Genomic DNA, 23,747 nt, shown 5'->3' with positions numbered 1-23,747 from the left:
TGAGATGGATGAAAACATTGTTTATCTGTTAACGGGGGACATGGAGGCCTCATTCCACAGAGTGTCGGGGCCTTCTATATCAGGAGGGGTTGTCTACAGTATAATCCATAGCTTCCCTAACTAACACTAGACTTATTTCTTGGAGATCTGACTATTTATAGGTCATTCGACTGCTTTCACCTATCACTTCTTCTCTCTCTCCGTTTCATTGGTTTTTAGCGGGAGCTGACCGTTTGGCGGGAGTTGGTCGTGTTCCGCTTTATAAGAAGTTTCCATATGTTACGTATCTCTACGCTAGCTTGGCTAAATGCGGCTTTTTTGAATTTTCTCCTAAACCAGTGTTTCTCCTTGTAGATGATTTCAGCTTGAGCCCACTTGATGTCATGTTGATGGGTTCAAACATGCTCTGCTATTCCGGATTTGCTAGTTTCTCCTCGCTGTGTGTGTTTTTTTGTGTTCGGCAATGCGAACTTTCAATGACCTCTCAGTTTCACCGATGTATGATTCGCCGCCCTCGCAGCGTATCCGGTAAATGCAATTCTTGGAATCGCAGTCCGCGTTTGCTGGCCTGGTTTTTGTGAGACTGCTACGGATAGTGTTCCCAGATCTGGACCCAATCCTTATCCTTTCTGACAATCCTCTGATGTAGGGAAATACAAGTACTGGTTGTGGTGGCTTCTCTTCCTTGCGGAGCTGTTACTGTCTTCTAGCTAAAGCCTGTTCAACCATCACTTTGGAGTAACCATTAGGGAGGAAGGGTTTTCGATATACAGATGTTTCCCATTTAGTGTCTGTCCTCTTCACTAATACGTCTAAGAATGGCAATTCGTTGTGGACTTCCTTCTCCATTGTGAGAGTGATGGAAGGACTTACGTTGTTGATGTGCTTCAGGAAAGTGTCTATTTCTGTGAATCTGATTTGTAAATATCTCAGAGTAACAAAAGACAATAGAGGGGCCTTTTTCATCCTTACAAGGCAGCATAACTTTGTTTACGGGAAGTAAGTTGGGCCATAAAACAGTGGCGGTTGGTTTAGTTGATTATCGGAGGGATAGTGCATATTTATAAAATTAATCATTTCAGGTGTATAAATATTCATGATTTCTAATCGAAAATTCTTTATAACAGACCTCACAAACCGTACCGCTTGTTCATCAATTCTGAGAATAAATCACTAATTTCTTCATCTGATTATACGAAGCAAAGTTCATTATTTTCAAAATTAACATTTATCATTGTTATGAATTAGTTCATTTGGAATAATTTAATTTTAACCCAGTAAACCATGCGCTTTATTATAAAGCCATACATGAATAAAAATTTAGAAGGTGATAGAAAAACTGGCCTCATTTCCATAATCATTAATAATAAATCAGATATCCTGTAGAAACTATTTGAACGAAATTTCCACCTGAAATGATTTATTTTATATATATATATATATATATATATATATATATATATATATATATATATATATATATATATATAGTATCCCTCCGGTTATCAACTAAACCGACTGACACTGTTTTATGGTCCAACTTACTTCCCGTAAACGAAGTTATGCTGCCTTCAATGTAAGGGTGGAAAAGGCATCTCTATTGTCTTTTGTTACTCTGAGGTTTCAACCGAAGAGTGCGAAGTCATTTTTGCTACATCAACTTGGGGTTCGTTAATGTCGACTACCACTCTTGAAGATTAATCAGCTAGTGTTGCCAATCTCTCAGCGCATAATTCTACGCTTTGTATACGACTCAAATATTACAACACTGACAGAGAGAGAGAGAGAGAGAGAACCATTGAACGAGGCCAATTTTAGAGAAAACTAATAACATAACCTAAGTTAAGCTAACCTATAATTGTGAGGAAAACATTTCTTGCTTGTATCTTGTTTTAATATTGTGTTAATTGTATATATAGAGGAGGATATGAGGTCAAAGAAAATGGGAAAGGTATGGATTTACTTTGAATTTTCAATAATCAATCTAATCTGATAAATTTTAGCAACCAGTTCGTTATTTTACAAAACCTGACCCTACAGCCCTTGATACTGAAAATAAAAAATCTTCCGATGCTCTAACGTATGATGTTACTAATGTTAAGAAAAGACCATGGGGTAGAAGAGCGGAGGACAAGCAGTTTAAAAAAGCAAAAACTTTAATTAGACAAAAATCTAACCCAAATCCCACTTTCAGAGGGAAGGTTAAACCTCCTAAAGAACTCATTGAAAAATATAGTAAAGGTGAAGGGGTCAATGTCAAACGTGTTAGAACTACGTTTCACAAGAAAAAAATTGAGAAAAAGGAGAAAAAAATCAAATTTGCAGTTGACCAAGCAGCAAAAGCCGAAGTTTTGCTAACCGAGGATGCGGGGTTTGTTATTACTAATCGTAGTATTATAGGGGTTGTCTAACTATTACTCTTTCAGTTACCTTGAAGCAGAGGCTGGAGAAACAACAACTCAGTTCACACAAAAAGAAATTGTAAGAAATGTAGATATTGCTGCTGCGTCAAAACATTTTGACTTGAAGCTTGACTTTGGTCCTTATCGTGCTAAGTATTCTAGAAATGGAAGACATTTGTTGTTAGGAGGTAAAAAAGGTCATGTTGCTGCTTTCGATTGGGTGACAAAAAAGTTACATTGCGAAATGAATGTTATGGAATCTGTTCATGAGATCAGTTGGCTGCATATTGAAACAATGTTCGCTGTTGCCCAGAAGGACTGGGTTTATATCTATGATAACCAAGGCATTGAATTACATTGCATAAAAAGAATGAATAAGGTGTCAAGAATGGAGTTCTTACCTTACCATTTTCTCCTAGCTAGTTGCGTAAGTATTCAACTAATATTTCTAGTAAAGTTATCATGAATTAATGTTAATTATCTAGTTGAAACATTTATTAGAAAAACATTTTTTAACAAACTTCATTGTTTTCCAAAATATTGTTTTCAATTTTGGCCTTCTCGGTGGAACTTCATTGTCAGAAATTGAATAGTTTACATTTTATCATTGCATATTTCTTTATAACAACTTGCCAAAATACATAAAGGATATCAATAGCTATAACAGCTTTAAAAATGCAACAAAAAATACCTTCTGGAAAATGGCTTCCATTCAATAGAGGAATTTCCGGCATTGCAATCCAAACACTGAATGTTCACTGAGTAAGTTTTTCAATGTGTAAATACGTATAATATATTTTTCTTTTTTTTACTTATATGGTTTTTTTAATTTTTATCTATGCAACCGTATGGTTGCAAATACTGGTAAGCCAGGCATTTCCACCTAGTTCTGACAACTTTCGAATATATCCGTAAAGGCGCTGCCGTCTAAATTTTGTTTCTTTGAGTGATATATAGATGATAGCCCAATCGACCAGTTGGAAGAAATTTTAACACATTTGATGAGGCTTGTTTAACAGTTTAACATGTAATTTACTTTGAACTATCTTTGGATCTGGTTTATTTATTTCATCTCCCTTGACATTTACTGCCTTGTTCAGGTCTATAATTCAGTTTTTGTGTTGAGTTAATCATTAAGTGAAATCAAAGTGGAAGACGATTACGCTCCCGTGGGGAAACGAAGGAAGTGTTGTGTACCGATACAAACGGTGAAAGACTTCGCTTTCCTGAAAACGAGACAAATATTTACTAAGCTTGGATTGATAAAATAAAACCACTTTTTTACAAAAAACTATTTGTTCAACAACAACAACAAAAAACAATATTCTACAATCATTTTTGTTTGAAATTTCACATATAAATACTGCATGTAAAATTACCCTATTGTATATGATGCTCGAGTATGAATATACTTTTAAAGACCAAATTATAATTAATAGAAATGAATCAAACTCAAGAGATAACTTGAAACATTTATTCATCTATGATCGGTAAAATAGATTTCTTCACTCTCGACACTTACACATTAAATGTCTCTGAAATAAACTTTTTGAAATTTACTGTTACCTGTGGTTGTGTTGAAGTCATCTCACGAATTTTTTGGTCATCGTCTTTAGGTTTTGATGCCTGATGTTTTATTTTCAAAGGCGACGGGACAATTGACGAAGTGCTCTGGTTTGTTCTCATAGCAGATACTTAGCACTTTTTAATGGTCGTTTGTAAAAACATTGAGACAACCTTCCCGCAACGAATTACAGATCTGTGTCCTACATTCATCTTCTACCTTTTAATTCTTATTTATTATTTTCATAACAAAGAGTGATGAAGGATATCTAGCCTGGCTTGATGTCTCCATTGGGCAACTTGCTGGTCAATATAACACAAATTTGGGAAGACTATCAGTTTTGACACAAAATCCATGGAATGCTACCTTATGTTTGGGACATGCGAAGGGTGTAGTATCATTTTGGTCTCCGACATCAAGAGATCCCTTAGCCAAAATGCTGTGCCATAAAGCTCCTGTTATTGCTGTCGATATAGATCCCAGTGGAACGTAAGTATTTTATTATTTTTATAACTTTGATAATACTTAATGTTTTACAATTTCAGGTATATGGCAACTTCTGCAACCAATAGGGAGTTGAAAATATGGGATGTACGAAAACTTGAAGGGCCTGTACAGGAATATAAACTCATTCAAGCTGCAAATAATGTAGCATTCTCTCAAAAGAAGATGCTTGCACTTGGTATGGGAAATGTAGTAGAAATATATAGGTAAGTAATAATTACTTATCAGAACAGTCACATATCAAGTACATCTCTGAATTGGTGTTTATGTATGACATATCTTCATAATTCAATTCAGAAATGTTTAATTTAGGCTTGAATATACAGGGCTATTCAAATTTGTTTCTGTACATGGGGTTCTCGTAAACGATAAGAGATAGAGTGTCTATTCAATGATGTGAAAAAATCGAATATAGCTCTTTTGGTTCTGGAGATATACAGGAAAAACTAAAAAATCCCAAATTATTTTTTTGCCTATATCTTCTTTATTCGCAGACATATTGGAAATCTGTCCACATTTTGCTATTGGCACTTGATGTGGGCTATCAGAATATGTCCATGAATCTTTTATACAGGGTGTTAATTAAGTATGTACCATAAATTCAACAGACGCTTCTTTAGGTAATTTTAAGACGAAATGTTCATATAAACATGGGTCCGCAAATCCTTCATTCTCAAGATACAGGGTGTTAAAATAAAAATTAAAAAAAGTAAACGATTGCAGCATTTAATAAACAACTTGACAGTTGTTGTCAACTTAATAAGCTTTTAATTTATAATTGTTATAAAAAGTGTGTTTATTGGTTATTTTTCGAACCATTTTTGTAAAACATGGTTCAATTTACTAACAGTGAAATGGCAGATATGCATTTCTGTTATGGAATGGCTCACGGAAACTGAAATGCTGCAAGACACATTTACCATGAAAGATTTCCTCAGCGTGTAGTGCCTAATAGAAGAATTTTTGTACGTCTCCATGCACGACTTTCTGAAATAGGCAGCTTTAAAAGATCGACGGTTGTCATTGGGAGGCCTGCAACGGTATGAACAGTTCAAATTGAAGTAGCTGTTTTAAATGAGATTGAAGTAAATCCTCATACTAGTACTCGGAAAATAGCTGAAGAACTGAATATTACCCATGTCACAGTGTGGCAGATTTTAAGAGCCCAGCAGCTATATCCCTATCACACGCAACGTGTGCTTTTTCCAATTGGTTATGCGGTAAAATAAGAAATCCAGGATTCCTAAGTCGAATATTGTTTACAGATGAAGCTTGTTTTTCTCGCAATTCAATTATTAACTTCCACAACAATCACATTTGGGCCGAAAACAATCCACACGCCTTGATAGAAAATAATTTTCAAGAACAGTTTTCTTTTAATATTTGGGTTGGAATTGTCGGTAACCATCTCATTGGGCCTCACTTCCTTCCACCTAGACTTAATGGAGAAGAATACTGAAGGTTTTTAGAATTTGTTTTACCTGGACTTTTAGAAGAAATTTCAGTTACGGAAAGATTTCTTATGTGGTACATGCACGATAGTGCTCCACCACACTTCAGTGTAGTGGCAGGGCATTTTTTGGATGAAAATGACCATAATCGCTGGATTGGGAGAGCAGGCCCTTACCCATGACCACCTCGCTCGCCCGAAATGAATCCCCTAGATTATTTTCTCTGGGGACACCTTAAAGTGCTATTCAACTGCTATTCAAAGTGAAGAGGATTTACGGAATAAAATCATTAATTCATGTGACATAATAAAAAATACGCTAGGTATTCAATGATGCGGCGGCTAGACGGTTGTTTTGAAGCCGAAGGAGGCCATTTTCAACACTTAATTTAGTGCAATTCGTTGGTTTAGATGTTAATGTTATTTAATATTTGTTGTTATTGTTACATAATTAGTAATGAAAAATTGTAAAAATAATAATTTCCAAAAGAAACATTTAATTCCCCATATCATTCCTTGTGAAGTCCAGGGATATGCAATTAGGTCGACTTTTTTTTCTTAAAAACTAAGCAAGATACGAAAAAAAAAATTCAAGAGACAAAAAAGTTGTATTTCTAATTGCTTATTCCAAAGAAATAATAAAAATTGTACAAAAGTCAGTGGCGTACATAAGTCAAACATTTCCGTTCAAATCCCGCTCGAGACGCCACTGGACTTAATAATTCGAATCACGTTCGGGCTAAATCAGCTCCTTAATGTCATAAATACCATTGCCAAATTACAACAAAATTAGGTAAAGGATATTTACGAATAAGTTTTTTTTATTTTTATTTTAACACCCTGTATCTTGAGAACGAAGGATTTGCGGACCCATGTTTGCATGAACATTTCGTCTTAAAATTACCTAAAAAATTACCTTAAAATTACCTGCTCTGACCCTATACAGGGTCAGATTAACACCCTGTATAGGGTGTCATCTGACTTGGGCCACCCCCATCTTTGAATTTTTAAATACGGACCTGTATTTTTGTTGTAGTTTTTGGATCGTAGACGTTCACTTCATACTGAGAAATTGAATTTTATTTTATATTAGAGAATGTTTCAGTAATATTTGATTATAATTATGTGAATTATTCCCTTTTACATTACGATACTGAAAATTAGTTGACTGAGTTAAATAAAAACACATTAGCAACTTTTACGTCTCCCTATGTACCATATAGTTTTTAAATCGTTTTTTTTTTAATTTTTAGATACCTATTTATATTTTTTCATATTTCCCATGCTCTCAGCGTTTTCTACAATGAACTTCGAATAAGAATACCTTTTATGATTATCCGAAACATATCTACAACAAAAATATATTATATGTGTTTTGATAGGCAGAAAAAGAAATGATAGGCATAATAACATCCAAAACCAACTCTATATTTGTAATGAAAATTGAAATGAAGTAATTTATATACACAAAAAAATTAAGGGCCCAATAAATGTTCGAATTGGGGTCCTTCCATTTCGAGACAAATACTGGGCCAATATAATGGCCTGCAAGATCACCAGATCTTACTATTTTGGACTATTTTCTATGGGGGACATTGAAAAATAGGATTTACGCTGGCAGAGAGATAGAAAATGTAGAAGACTCGAGATTTTGAATGATTTCGCAACAATGTAGCAAATAAGTGTGTTAAGGGCAATAAATAATTTGAAAAACCAATTTAAAAAATGAACAGCTTTATTTTTTTTCCAGATGTCATATGCCATACTCTACATGAATAAATATCCTGGATGTGTTACCTTTCTTTCCCAAAAATGACTTCATCTTATACATCTGACACAAAATGAAAATTCTATTGACATTTTTCAGGGATTGTTGCCAGACAGCAGCAAAGAGGGCGTACCTCAAGCATCGTTTTGTCACTCCAATAAGCAACTTGAACTTTTGTCCCTATGAAGATGTGATAGGTGTTACAACCTCTCGAGGTTTCACAAGTTTGTTGGTACCAGGGGCAGGAGAACCTAATTTCGATTCGAGGGAAGCAAATCCATTCCAATCCAAGTCTCAGAGAAGAGAAGCTGAAGTGAAATCTCTTCTTGAAAAGGTATTAATAGTATATACATCTGAACAGTGAATTTAATGTTCATTTTGAATAAAATAAATTCTATTATGTGGTGAGCATCTCGGATGAACCAATTTACAAACTAAAGAAAATAAATGCAGTAATTATAAAAACGGGTAGTAAGACTCCTTAGCTGTTTAATGATCTACATTTATTTTATTATACTTTGGCATATATATTATTTTGAAAATATTCCGTAATTTTTTCAGATTCAACCTGAAATGATAACTTTGGACCCCACATCTATTGCTGATGTAGATATACCATCGCTGAGAGAAAAGATTCAAGCAAAACAAAAACTATTGGTAAGTTATGAATACTTGAATTTGGTGAAACTATTAATATTCCTTCTTATTTTTGCAGTATCTTAAACCGCCTAAAATCAACTATGAACCTAGAAAAAAAGCTAAGGGCAAAGGAGGTTCCGTTAATATGGCAAGAAATAAAAAAATTGTTCAAGAAGAAGCGAAGAAAGCGTTTATTAAAAATAAAATTGATGTGTTGGAAAAAGAACCAGAGAAGCGACCCAAACAAGCACATGTATTAGATAGATTTTTACCTAAGAAGAAAGTTACTAAATAAATGTTATCAAAAATTTTGATATTATCTTGATATTTAATTTTTCTTTTTTTCTGATGTACTGACCTAAAGTCTCCTTTACCACATTGAATACCTACCTATATTTAAAATTTTTGTAGCAGTGCCACTATCTTATATAAAGTATAGTGGACCCAATTTTTTAAAGAGACAATTTTATTAAACTATATTTATTACCTGAAAAAGAAATTTTGTTTTTAACTAAATTGAAAAAAAAATACACCCATGGGTGTAGTAGGCAATTCTAATGCAAATTTCAAATAAGATGCCAATTACACTTATAGGTTTTATAGCTGTCTGTGGTAGAGAAACACTCTACACAAAAACCGAGAGACCCTTCACAAGAATCATAAACAAACATCCGCAGCATTTGTTTATAGTTTTTTTTTTGTTCATTGTCTACATCTGGATATTTTTCTTCTGTTATTTTTCTAATTTTTTCAGACTATGTCGTGTAATGGTCACAATATTTTCTACATTTAATAAACATTTTTCTAAAATTGACATTCTAAAGTCATCAGATTTTCGCTGGCCAGAATATTTATTGTAGGAAATATGCACATTCACCACGCTCATCAGCAAAATATGGATAAATATCTTTTTATACCAGCATCTTCTGAGTACAGGGGTAATTAATATGCAAGCATTTGGTTATGACGATCAATGCCAGCCATATGTTTATTGTAATTCAAAATAGCGACGGGTTTTTCTTTTACCTGCCCTCGCCTATTTCTCGACTCCTGCAATATATTTCCATACTCTGTTGAACTATATAATATAGATAGATTGATATATTTATTTAACTACCCTAGATAATGTTTGTAGCAGGTCAAATAAATAACAGTCTAATACATACACTTAGATATTGAAAAACAAAATGTAAAACAATAATAAATCTAGCACAAACATACCATTTACAAAATGCTAACAATATCATAAATCTATAACTCCAATAAAGTCTCTTCTTATATGTTATTATTATACACAACTATAATATCAAAAATTGTTTTGTAAATATTCCTGTACACTGTAAAAACATATAGATTTGAAATATAGTTTCATTCTAATTTTGAACTGAATAAAATTAAGACTTCTTAAGTTTGATGAAATTTTATTATATAGATTCAAGTTTAAAGAATTCATTTTTGAATTTGTCAAACGCAATTTGGGTATTTTCAATAAGTCGCCAGATCTGGTGTTATATACATGGTTGTGAGAGTGTTGTGTGAGTGTTATATATATATATATATATATATATATATATATATATATATATATATATATATATATATATATATATATATATATATATATATATATATATATTCCACTTATGTTTCACTTGCGTAAACGCAAGTGAAATGATGGATTTGAAAGTAATTGTTTCGACCCGGCTTTTTCTTCTAGTTTGTATCTGTATATATATATATATATATATATATATATATATATATATATATATATATATATATATCTGTTTAAAAAAAATCTGTTTTTCCGTTAACCAGCTGTCGCACCCCTACGAACGACAACCCTCAGAAGTCGAAACTTGTGCGAGCTAAGGATTAACGAGGTCTTACCTTTTAACGTGTGATTCCTAACACGGGTTGGATGATAGCAAGTGAAGATCGATCGTTCAGACTAGGGCTTGAACCACCGACCAACACTGCAGTCAATTCGAGTGAGTGAACAAATCACCCACGCCGAACCACTTGGCTATATACACATCGGAAAAGTCTAGGGATATTTTTAAAAATGGCAATATTTTTTTTTAGATCGCTTTAGGGAAAAAAAAGTTGACGGGTGATTATTAAACGAATGTAATTTACAACAAAATTCATTAAATGGTCAAAAATACTGAGTGCGCATATAAGCAAAATTAAAAAAAAATATGGCTCTTCTTTGGCACCCCGAAAAAAAATCATAATACAAAAAAAATTGGAATCAGTACAAAGTATGGCCTTCACGCTGGTTTATTGCGGCCCTACATCTATCGTGCATCGACAAAATGAGATTGTCAATGTCTTGTTGAGGTACATTTGCCCATTCAGCGATTAAAAGTTCTCTCAATTGAAACGTTGTGTGAATGTTCCCCATATGCGGAGTAATTCTTCGTTGAAGCATGTCCCACACATGCTCGATAGGATTCAGGTCCGGTGATTGTGCTGGCCATGGCAATACATCAACTCCTTCGTTGGTAAGCCAGTCAGTCACTAGACGCGCGACATGTGGACGAGCATTATCGTGCATTAGGTGGAAGTTTTCACCAACAGCACCAGCAAACGGACGGACGATAGGTAGAAGAATGGTGTCGAGGTACTGTCGAGCTGTGAGGGAGCGATTTGGAAAAACGAGATCGGTTCTGCCGCCGATCATGATTCCGTCCCATAGCATTACTGTACCACCTCTGTATGTGTGGACTTCCTGGACGTGTCTCAAACGTTCATTATTTCCAGGTCGTCTCCACAGTCTTACTCGACGAGAATCTGGATGAAATCCAAATCTGGATGAAATCCAAATCTGGATTCGTCTGTAAACAAAACTGTGGCCCAATCATTTGCATCCCAGTTTTGATGTTCTTGACACCACTCTAATCTTCTGCCGCGATTGCCTCTCGACAAAGGTGGACATCTAAGTAGTGGCCTTCTGTTGTGGAGATCTGCTTCATGCAGTCGATTTCTGACAGTATTACGACCAATGGTTACCTGGTGCGTCTGCTGCAACACGTTAACCAACTCAGGTGCTGTGATTGTCGTTTGTCTTCTTGCGGTTAAGACCAACAATAGGTCTTGAACTGCAGTTGTAGCGCGTCCTCGCCCTGGATGTTGTTCGGCTGGACTGCCAGTTTCACGGAAACGCCGCCACAATCGCCTGATAACACTTTGGGAGACCCCCAAACGAAGAGCTACATCATTTTGTCGCATGCCACCTTGAAGAAGCCCTACAGCTCTATTCATCTCAGCCAATGGTAAGTGATGGCGTTCCATGTTAAAGCACAATATTTCCAGTTTAATTGCTAAGCAAGAACTGCATAGAATGTACAAACTCGACACATTCAGATTATTCATTTTAGCCGAAAACCTACAGTTTGTAAAAAACTTGATAAAACCTTAGTTACCGTTTTTGCAGGCTTTGTTCAACCCATAGAAATCTACAGGGTGGTAGGGTTAATTTAATTTAACGACCTCATGCATTTATTTTTATGATATTTAGTATGTTATAAAAATATATAAATTTAGTATACCTATATATATATATATATATATATATATATATATATATATATATATATATATATATATATTATATCGCCAGCATCACCCAAAAGAAAGTAATGCACTCTCAACTTCAGCCTCCGTTACAGGTTCCAGAAAACATGAGTTGCCTTGAACTGGCACGAATTTAAAGTAATTAGATGCATTAATGCCATTAGATGGTCTTCGATATCCGTAACAGATGAACGGTTCGTCTCGTAGTTGATTATTTTCCAACTATCTCGAGCTATATACATTTATGGACTTGCCATTATACAATGAACACATAAATAGTGTGATTGAAAAAATAAACAATTGAATAATAATATAAAATACCAAAAAAGAAAAAAAAAACAAATATCAATAATAATCAGCAGTTTCTTCATAGTAGATCAATAAGTTTAACCTGATTTTTGAGTACAAGGATGAGTCAAACAAATCAATATTATTGCTATTCTTATTTGCTAACATAAGCATTCTGTGATGGTTTCATTTAAGAATTTAAGCCATAGCTACTAGAATGGCAAGGAACTTTAAATAAATCCGACACTCTGGTTCTTCTTGAATTTACATTGAAGTTAATCATTTGTGTTAAAAATGGACAGTTCATATCACCATTTATAACTTTATGAAGAAGTCTTTGATCAATTTCAGCTCGGCGGTGCTCCAAAGTAGATAAATTCAGAAGAAGCAGAATGTCTGAGTACTCATAGTCGGACCTCAGATATCCGAGCTTATGCACATGATCTCAAAATTTGTTTTATACTTTATCAATCATAGATATATCTGTCTGATAGAGGACTCCATATCACACAATTATTTTCCAAGACTGGGCGTACCAAAGAACAGTATTTATAGAAAATTTATCTGTGGATCGTTGAACAAATCCCAATAATTTGAGTGATATAGATATAAATGTGATCAATATTACCTTTAAAGGTTACTTTGCTATCAAACAACACTCCCAAGTCCCGAACGCTGTTAGTCAACCTTAGATTAATGCTTTTGATTTTATATGGATATACAATAGGTTCCACAGCTCTTGAAAATGTTATTTGATATCATTTAAATGAAGCATGTTTTCATCACACCAACGAGATAAGTTATTTAAATCTATCTGTAACAGTTCTGCATCATAAAAGTTATCTAAAATCTTGTAAAGTTTGAGATCATCTGCCAACATTGAATAATAGCTGTGGCGTATGACATCCGACACATCGTTTACAAAAAGAATGAAGAGTATTGAGCCTATATGCGATCCTTGAGGGGACACCAGATGTTATATTGATTTGTTCATCTTTTTATTAGTTTGCCTTATTTATTGAAAATACGACCCTGTAGATAAAAAAACAAAATGTTTCATATAGTTACTGATAATTTGTCAAAGGAAAAGTCATTAAAAGTTTATCCCGACTAAAAGTAGGATTTATTGGGCATTTCCTAGTTTGATAGTTATCAAGGAAACAACACCAGACATTACAGGAATTTATGATGATATGTTACCAGCATATTCAACATACTGAATTCTATTATCCAAATAACTCTTTATCCATTTTGACATGTTACCATTGATGTCTAATGCTAGGAGCTTAGCCATGAGAAGATCATGATTTACCCTGTCAAAAGCTTTAGAGAAATCAGTATAAATAGAGTCAATTTGGTGTTTTTCCTCTAGGTTATTCAAAGGGAAATGTTGATAAAGCAATAAATTTGTAGTAGTGGATCTACCAGATATTAGGTCATGTTTTGGTGTTCATTTATTATGTTTTTTGTAACGAATGTCAGTTTTTAAACAATTATTTTAGTTATCAAACAATCCAGCAACTTGGGAATTTCCGATTGCTTGCTCACTGGACGGTAGTTTTTAATATTTTCTCTATCACCAGATTTGTGGATTGGAGTTAGAAAACTTTGCTTCTAAGAATGCAGGGAAGATTCCCATAGATAAAGAAAGATTAAATAATGTTTGTAAGGGTTATGCTAATAGAGTGAATACGCAGTTTTTCAAAAATTGCAAAGGAATTCCATCGGGACCAGCTGATAGTTTTTATGAGTTGATTGATTATTTCTGCTGTTTCAATATAGTAGTTGGAAACATGTAAACTCTCTGTGCATTTGTATTGCGGAATTTGAAAACAACTTTTCGTCAGAATAGGTAGTAGAAACATAATTTACGAAAAGATTAACAATGATGACATTATTATAGGCTTGTTTTTTTTCTCTTTAATCATAGCTCTGTATAATGATAACACTTCCAAAATACAAATCATGAAATTATAAACAACAACAAAAATTAATTGGCGCTCCGGGGCGTAATAATGACAAGATTCAACGCCAGAACCGTAATGATGAATACCTAATGACTGCATGAAGATAAAAAGTGGTCTGCTAGAATGAAGTGTTCATCAATTCCGATAATTATTGTATGTTTCTTTATCTGCAGAGTTTCTGGAAGCGGAAGCAGCGCTCGCATGTGTCTAAGATTATCATTGAACTAGTAACGCTTTTTGGATTTGTTTTGCGTTTAACATATGCCAGTACAATAGGTATTTTTCACCAAAAGCATTTCAGCTAATTTCGTAGGTACTATTGTAAAAATTATCCATATACAATGAATGTCCTAAGTTCAGTGCATCTTTTGTTAACTTTAGCAGCAGTTAACTTTAGCGGCTGGCGTCTTATTTGGAATATTTAAAAATTCTTTTTTATTGCACATTAACATAAAACGAACCTACGTACAGAGCTTCAACCTCTGAAAATATAGCAGTACGGAGAAACAGTTATGAAAAGGTATTTGTATCTGTAGAGTAGGGAGGGTGAATGTAGGCCCACAGCACTTAGGCCACGTGTGACCCATTGTACATCCTCCCGAGGAGTTGTCCTCCTAGGTCATCGTCCATTCTATCCTTTCCAGGAAGGTGGACAGGTCACTGATGGGAGACATCTCCTTTATATCGGCAGGTGTAGGTCAAGACTCGCCGAACACACAGTCTCTTATTGACGATAATTCCTGACACTCGCATAGGACATGCCTGACAGTTTCATCTTCCTGTTCACACATCCTGCATAGTCGACAGTGGCCAGTCAGAAATCCTTCTGTTAAGCATAGATTATTCCTGGTCATCGCCAGATATTTCTTCGGCGCCAGCTTCCCAGGGTGATCCTGGCAAGATTGCATCCTTTGATTTCATTCCATCTTTTTAGGATTTGAGCGTAGGTGTAACGTTTAGTTAGTTCCGCAATTATCGAAGTCATCAGGCCGTATGTGCCACTGGATCCTACAATTCTTAGTCCAGCCGCTTCCTTAGCTAAATAGTCGGCAATGCAATTACCTTCACTCCTGTCGTGCCCTTTAATCCACCTTAGGATAATGTTATTATCTACCGAGGCTTTGGCTAAATCTTGATGGCACTCTAGTACTAGCCTGAGGTAACACGTCTGTTTAAGGCTAATATGGCTCTTGTCTACTATCAGTGCAGATTGTTATGTTTTTGCCAGAAATTCCTTTTCTGGTTATTTCTTTTGTGGTGATTGAGATACCAGCCAGTTCTTGATGAAAAGGTAACTTTCACATGTAAACGCGCCCCTTTAAACCCCACGGGAATAAAAGGGGCGCGCCATAGAACCATTATTTCATCAAGGGATAGCTCCTTTCCTGGACTGTAAATAGATTTCATCTTCTTATTAGAATAATCCATAATACAACGTATCTTTCCTAATCGATCGTTGTCATTATCGGAAAAATCTCAAAATTAACATCTATCGGATGTTGTCCAGCGGCTTCTACTAAAAATACTTGAGTGCCGACAATTTCAAATTTTCTTGGGAACTCCAGCCGTTGTCGTCATGTCGTTCATCAACAGCAGCATGAGTTTGGGTAACACCTGCTGTTGAAATCAACACTTTGGCACCATACAATTGTTAGTTCTTCAAATATTTGGGTATTTTCTAAATATTCATCACTCGATGAGGAACTCATTTCACTAATGTCACAATCACTACTTGACCCCGAACTTTCTTCATCCGTTTCCAAAATATGAATGAACTTCTCGAGTTCCATTGAATTCAACAGTAGTTTTCTTTTCCTACACAAACCAGAAGGTTCAGCTACACTATTCAGCGATCCCAACAATTTGACTTCGAATAAATTCAATTCAATTATACTTTATTGTCTGTAGAATAAATTCTTATTGACAAAGCCTTGTGCGAAATATAAATAACATATAGATGAAATCACAAAAGTAAAATCACTAAAAGTAAGTGATAACATGAACTGAAAAGAGACATGTAAATAATAATAACCTAATACAAACGTTCAGGATAAACGTTAAAAAAATCTGTTTTTCCGCCTGTCGCCCCCTTACGAACGACAACTCTCAGAAGTTGAGAAACTTGTGGCGAGCTAAGAATTAACGAGGTCTTACCTGTTAACGTGTGATTCCTAACACGGTTGCAGAATCATCCTCGCTTTAACCAGAAAAATTCTCTCGAGAAAAATATCTGGTCGAGGCGGGAATCGAACCCACAGCCTTCCGATCGTGAGTCGGGCGCACTACTGGTCAATGAAATTAAATAAATCAATTTAAACTAAATTGAATCAAATCAATAAAATACCGTAGATATTACAGTTAGTCTTCTCAATTAAAATTATCATCGTAGAAATCTGCACGGCTATAATAAGGTCTCACAGAAAGCAAGTCTTTCAACTCTTTCTTAAGAGCTCTGAGGTCATTTACGGTTCTTATAGCTCGAGGAAGGTGATTGAACATTTTGAAACCGTTGTAAATAGGGTCGAAGAAGGCAGCGGTAATTTGAAGCTGAATCTTTGCCAGGTTTGATACATTGGCTCGTCAAAGTTGTTAAAAAAGACCCTATTTTTGAAGAGAAGGCAGATTGTCTCATATATAAATGAGGAGACCACATTTAGGATTCTGTTAGAGGCAAAAAGAGGCCGACAAGAGTCCCTAGGCTTGTATTAGTAATACTGTTTGAAGGCATGTGGTAGAACACACACCATAACGAAGATGGGATTCAAAAAGGGAATGATAAACCATTCTAGCTTCTGCAGATCCGAGCTCAAATGCAGTTACTCGTATTGCATAACATCCAGAGGAGTGCTTGGATTTCAAAGTATCTACATGTTTGTTGAATTTTAGATTATTGTCAATGAACAAACCAAGGAATTTAGAAGTTGGTAGGTACGTTATCAATTTGAATATTATTTAGATGTACGGCTGGAATAGGACACTACTTTTGTTTTTGATAAATTCAAGCTCAAAAGTTGAGTCAAACCAGTCTTTCACTTTCGTGATGTCATTCTCAATAACTTCATACAACGTATGGTTATTAGGAGCATGCCATAAAATGGTAGTTTCATCAGCAAATATAGTAAATTTTCCTTGGATGTTAATAGACGATAGGTCATTAATGTAAATTAAGAATAAAAGTGGGCCCAGTACCGAACCTTGTGGGACCCCGCAAGTAATTTTACCTTCATTTGAGTATGAAGTGATTTTGACCATCTGGGTGCGATCTGCTAAGTATGACTCAAACCACTTAAGACATATTCCAGTTATACCGTATCTGCTGACTTTCCGTAAAAGAATTGAATGATTTACGCAATTAAATGCTTTGGCTATATCACAGAACACCGCAGCCACTATTTCTTTGTCATTTATGTTGGAATAAACATTGTAAAGAAATGAAAATATGGCATCTGAAGTGATTTTGCCTTTGGAAACCAAACTGACAATCACTTATTATTTTGTTTTCATTCAGAAAACAAAGGAGTCTTGTTTTGACTAATTTTTCTATCAATTTAGCCATTGCAGAGATTAGAGAAATTGGACGAAGATTTGATGGACCATTGATGACTTCTCCCTTTGGCAGTTCTAACACAACCGACTTCAAAAAAACTGGAAAGATTCCTTCTCTAAATGAATTATTTATTAGACCAACTAATATATCGAGTATTCTTGTAGAAATATTTTCTAGAATTTTTATAGAGTTTTGATCTGAGCTTGTCGAGTTTTTATTTTTAATGGAAAAAAATGTTTCATGCAATTCGGTAATATTTGTATCATATAATATAAAGGTGTTCGTAACTTCAATATTCATATAGTCTAAGCTAAGGGGTCACCGGCTGCTTTTATATTTTTCGTCAAGTTCTCAGCAATAGAAGTCATTAAGTGATTCATTCGTAGCTTTATCCATTCTACTTTTATTATAATATTTGCTTTTGGTTAATTTGACTACATTTCTGTAAATGGTAAGATAGCGGAGAAAGTAATTAAAAAAAATGGGGCAGATGTAAATTTTCCCAAATAATGTAATACCCTCATGTTTTTTGCCGAAACCCTAATACCTCTTGTTAACCAGTTTTTGTTTAAAATTAATTTTTTGAACCGGAAAGCTCTTATATCAAATATATAAAGTAATTTATTATAAAATTCAAGAAAAGGGTCTTCAGAAAATTCTATGATTCCATTCAGAGCTTAGACACAAGTTAGAGAACTTGTTATAATTAGTAAAACTATACAATTGTCCCAACTTAAATTTCGATATTTTCACATTAAAATTGAGATACAACCTTAGAATAAACCATCTGTTTTGAGGGGATTATCATTGAAAATATAAATTGCTCATTGTAAACAGCAATAAGGGGACAATTCCAACTGGAAAGTACATAATCCTGATTTTGCTTAAATTACACCACTTATACACTTTTATCAGGCTGCCCAAATTTCAAATATCCATTTTTGTTCAAAAATGACGCAGGTAAAAACAGGATGTTTATGAATTTTACAAAAATTTATACATATATTCAGGTAAGAACGTGTTCATTACCTACCTTACTACATATATTTTCGTGTAACAGAACAGAAAATAAGCTGTAAAAATAATTATATAATTCAACTCATACTAGAAAAAAAATTACAACAAAAATTGAACTCAAATAAAAAACAATTAATTCTAGGAAAGATATCCTACAAATAAATAAACAAAACGATAAACCGCATCTAAGTATTACTTTCATGACCCAATAGTCATGCCTTTCGTCGTAATAATCTAACAGCCGCACACCTATAGGTGTAGGGGGCACTTCTACAGGTGTAGTGAGCACTGAATGTGTTAATTGTGTCAAAGCAATTTTCGGTTTTTGTGGCCGTGTTTTATAGGTTTTTATGCCTGACGAAACGTCTACTACTGTGGATTGTTCCCAACTGGAACAACAGTTCAAGCACGTCGACAGTTACCTAATCGCCCTTGATAATGTACAAAACGTCAGGCATAAAAACCTGCAGACCACAATTTTAATAAGGTCCTTTTACATCTAAAGCTTATCAGGTTAAGGTCGCATTGTTGTTTCCCGTTATCTTTAGTTAGATAAGTACTTACACCTTTTCAGAACAAAATGTGAAAATACTTTGGTTTGAGTGAACTTCATCATGTGATCATTATCATTAGTTATAAGCTGATGCAACACTGAAAGAAGAAAATGTATGAATGAAAGCTCTACTACTTGTGCGAAGCCAGGTCAGGTTCGCACAAGTAGCAGAGCAATGTTTGAAGGTGGTTGACATGTTTCGTGGTGCATTTCATTAGTTCAGACTTCCATTGTCTAATATGATATTTCTTGTTAATAGTTCAATTTTTTATTGTTGCTTGTATTTTATTTCGCTGTATTGTTATTTTTTAGCTAATCTTTTCATTTCAAGAAAAATTTTTTCAGGGATTTCAAATCAATTTATATCACATTAGACATGAAATCAATTATACAAATTGATATCCATTTGTTATTGAAGATAATCAACATCAGAGTACTTTCCATTCAAATATGAATGAAAATGTTCATTTTGAATGTTTCGAGGTAACATTTCCTTTGCCTGAAAATATAGTAAATTAGATACTAGAGTCCAGAAATGAGGGAAAAATGTAATGGTGTTGTTAAAAAAACATTAGCCTTCAAAAGATTTGGAATCTTTCGAACATTTTTACAATGACCATTCGTTTTTATATAAGCAGGTATTATTTCACAAAATAAAACACATTTCTCTCAGAAAAATGTACTATTAAAAATAAAACAAAACATTTTATTTGAGAGGAATAAACCTGGAGCTGTGGGTAGCACCAATACCAGGCCTACCGTGTTTGACAGGTTTGTAGGTCAAAGAAAATTCTCCAAGGTAGTGTCCAATCATTTCAGGTTTGATTTCAACCTGCGTGAAGGCTTTACCGTTGTAAACACCAACAATAGAACCAACCATTTCAGGCACTATTATCATATTACGTAGATGTGTTTTTACAATTTCTGGCTTCTCTAGAGGAGGGGCTTCTTTCTTGGCTTTACGGAGTTTCTTTACTAACGCCATAGGTTTACGTTTAAGTCCTCTAGTGAAACGCCTTCTTGCTCTACAATGCATGAGTTCCATCAGCTGTTCACTGAAAAAATAAATAAATAAAAATTACCTTAGTTTTCAAACTCTATAGGTTTTCACAACTGACTTGGCCACTCGCAAATATGTTAGATTCACCAAGTTAGCAGATCTGGCAGTTGAGAGAAAAAAATCAAAGTAGATATTCCTATTGTTAAAATATGTTACTTCGTCTTGTGAATCAAAAAGATTTTTTCTAAGATGGCTGATACTATCTACCAATTATCATTTCATTTCAATAAAATGTCTTTCTTGTTTTTATAAAGTTGCCATGGAGCTTTTTCTTTTCCTTATAAACATTTGCAAGTTCAGGATTCATACGAAAAATGACATACAAATTTATTAATTCAGAGCCGGAAGACCTAATTTTATTTATAATCTCACTTGTACAAATGTTCATCACTTTTATCATATGTCTAGTAAGTTTGATATCACAAAATAAGGATATTCCATTTAGAATTCGAAATAGCAATGTCATTATTTCTTCATTGAATACTTCAAAAGTAAACAAAATCAACTGATAATCAGATAAAGTTGTCATATCTCATCCTAGTATCCTTGTGTTCAGCATTGTCAAATATATTATGGTCAATGAAGAGAGTGGGTGCAGTTATCCAGGTTGGTTCCCCACTTACAATTTGTAAAGTGAAATAAGCGAGAATAAAATATGGTGAATAATTGTAGCTATCAGACTAAAATTTTACATTTTAAATTATACTGGTAATCAAGTTCATCAAAGATGTTAGGATATCCCAAAGGCAATCAATTGTATTTACATGCGACTAATTTTAAGATGTAATAGATAAATACCAACTACAACAATGTTGGAAATTCTGGATTGGCTTTCTGTGAAAGATTGTCGGTTCTATCTTACGATGATATTCATTTTCAAAGTACAGTCCGGTAATGCAACCTCATATTTTGACCAATTTATTGTTTTCCATCACCAAATTCTTAGTTACCCAACTAAAGGGAACACTAATTTATATGTACCACGTTTGAACTTTACACGATCCATGAACTCGTTATTCCATAAAGGACTTTTGGACTACAATAACTACCTGCTTGAGATAGAACAAAGTGAGCTATTACAACATTAAAAAAATGTACTTACTAGTCATTTGAAGATACAACATTCACATTAACATTGATATTATAATAACATATATATCTAGTATTTGTAATTAATATATTTATTTTTTCTATTCATTGAATGCTTGGATTCCAAGCATACATATTTTATTGTTATGAAGTTGGACTGTGACTTTGTTAATCCAATTTTAGAAATGTTTTCGTAAATTAAGATGCCTAGTTGAAATAAAGATTATTATTATATATTCTCGAAGGCTTGAATGAATGCATCGAAGGCAAAGAGACATAAAAAGACTATCCAAAAGGCAAAAGCTAAGCTGATCCTTACCGTCGATCCATCTTTGTTTTCACATGTGAAAGATGCAAAAACGAATCTGAAATACTTATATGATTTATGCGTAAAATAGATCTCCTACGCACACTCATATCGTCAAGATTGGAAACTCACAATAGCTCATGAAAGCTACATTAATGAAATTGTCGAAACACCCCAAAAATTGAGACAGACCAGTTTGAATATCATTGAGGAATGGGTGAGGTCACGCCTGTTGGCGGGGCTTCCTGAGAGACATGCATGCACCCATGATTATAGCCGGCGAACATTCGAAAATCAACATTTCTATAGAACCATCAAGAGAAAGTTGTTGGACATGTAAACGGCGGCAGCAACGGTGCGCTGCAGACTTTTGACATTCCAAGTCAGGCTTCCAAAAAACTAATTGAGATGGCGGTAGTAGGATGAATTTCCAAGGCAAATCAGCTGGGATTGGTCAAGCGCCAATATGGAAACTTAAGGCTGGGGGTCATTCGAGTTCAACCCACTGTGTTGTAAATAAGACCTAAACAACATCATATTTTACAAATGCAATAATATTAATCAATCCAAAAGTGGATTCAATGCTGTGTTTACCACAGGCGATTTCAAAGATACATACTGGTATGTTGACAGTAGAGCCAGTGCACATTTGACTGCCAGCAAACAGTGGCTAGTCATCATAAGAAAACCAGATATGCAGGAGATTGTAGTGGCCAACAAATCAAAAATAACACAGCACATTTGAAATTATACGAGTAAACACAGACTTTGGAAGATTAGTAGATCTCTACATGTTTTGAGGTTAATTATCCTGTTTTAATCCCATGAAAATACATCTTCACCATTGCCTTTTACATTCACATCAATTGAAGAATCTTCATATTATATTCATTCCTTTAGAAACATTTCTTCGAATTCAAATTTTTTGATATATTAACTCAAACTGTAAATCTATCAACTACAGTGTCCCCATTAGTCGGTTAGTGAAAGTATTCAAATCTTCATCACATGTACTCAAGGTGTTTTAAAAAATCAGAAGAATTGAATACTTCTGATTCTTGGTATTTCATTTTGCCCATCACTAAAAATAAGTTGAGTGTGGCTTGCAGTGATGAGACAGGGACATTGAATGTGGCGAATATTATATTTTATGATGTAAATAACTTGTCTTTTATAGGACAGTAAACAACAGTAAACCGCATGTAGATATTATAAGTATATATTGATGGCGGATTCATACACCAAACTTCCACTTAAACACGTTCTGAGCCGAGAAAATATATCAACAATATATCAGTATCAAAATTATAAGAGTATAGAGTCTTATCGGGCAATCTACTTTATATAAAATATAAAGTAAAAGTTTGGTACAAGGCCATATATATGCTTCTGAATATTGTTAGTATAAATGCAGACTTGTACTTACTTAGGCATATCCAGAAGTTGATCCAGATCAACTCCTCTAAAGGTGAACTTTTTGAAAGTCCTCTTCTTTTTCACTTGTTCATCAACCTAGAAAAAATAATAAATTGGAAGCATTTCTGAAGTTAAATCATATCGGAAACAGAAAATATGAATAATTAGAAAAATATTTTACTAACTTTATCCGCCATAATGAAAACTAATTTCTTTGATTCACCACAAACCAAATAAATGTCCGATGACCGTCAATTCATAAGATTTATCTGTAACTTCATATAATAATAGCGACTGCCATTAAATGTAGACGAAAAAGACAGTTGACAGTGTTTGATAGAAACTTTCTGCCAAACAAATGTTGCCAATGGAAAATATACATTTCTAACCAAAAATTTCTTTTCTGGAATATACTCTATGTTCTATGGGGTTGATCGGTGCACGAAACGTTAATCATAAACACTTTGTCTCCAAATAAGATTTGAATTTCTCATACGTGCAATACTCTTTTTTATTCTTGTAACACACGTAATTTAGATAATGTTCATTACCATGTGAGTATGATATTGAAATTTACAACAAAGTGAATTGAAATAG

At 34.1% G+C, this 23,747-nt stretch overlaps 2 protein-coding genes across 2 annotated transcripts; one reads left to right on the top strand and one right to left on the bottom strand.

Moving 5' to 3' along the window:
* Nucleotides 1-1,792: 1,792 nt before the first annotated feature.
* On the top strand, nt 1,793-8,652 carry LOC111509498 (WD repeat-containing protein 46). The gene is made up of 8 exons (XM_074177866.1): nt 1,793-1,951; nt 2,004-2,371; nt 2,427-2,829; nt 4,220-4,455; nt 4,512-4,676; nt 7,788-8,022; nt 8,250-8,345; nt 8,404-8,652. Exons 1-8 carry the CDS (start codon nt 1,928-1,930, stop codon nt 8,620-8,622), a joined length of 1,746 nt encoding a protein of 581 aa, XP_074033967.1. The 5' UTR covers nt 1,793-1,927; the 3' UTR covers nt 8,623-8,652.
* An 11,289-nt stretch (nt 8,653-19,941) lies between these two features.
* On the bottom strand, nt 19,942-23,493 carry RpS15 (Ribosomal protein S15). The gene is made up of 3 exons (XM_023165262.2): nt 23,336-23,493; nt 23,161-23,246; nt 19,942-20,333 (listed from the first exon to the last, which is right to left on the bottom strand). Exons 1-3 carry the CDS (start codon nt 23,345-23,347, stop codon nt 19,985-19,987), a joined length of 447 nt encoding a protein of 148 aa, XP_023021030.1. The 5' UTR covers nt 23,348-23,493; the 3' UTR covers nt 19,942-19,984.
* Between the last annotated feature and the right edge of the window lie 254 nt (nt 23,494-23,747).

The sequence above is a fragment of the Leptinotarsa decemlineata genome, unplaced genomic scaffold (genome assembly GCF_025532065.1).
Source record: "Leptinotarsa decemlineata unplaced genomic scaffold, Ldec_3_MD MMD2_tig00003308_RagTag_RagTag, whole genome shotgun sequence".
In the NCBI taxonomy this organism is placed as follows: Eukaryota; Metazoa; Arthropoda; class Insecta; order Coleoptera; family Chrysomelidae; genus Leptinotarsa; species Leptinotarsa decemlineata.
Note: the sequence above shows the minus strand (reverse complement) of the source record. Positions and strands in the feature narration are given on the sequence as shown.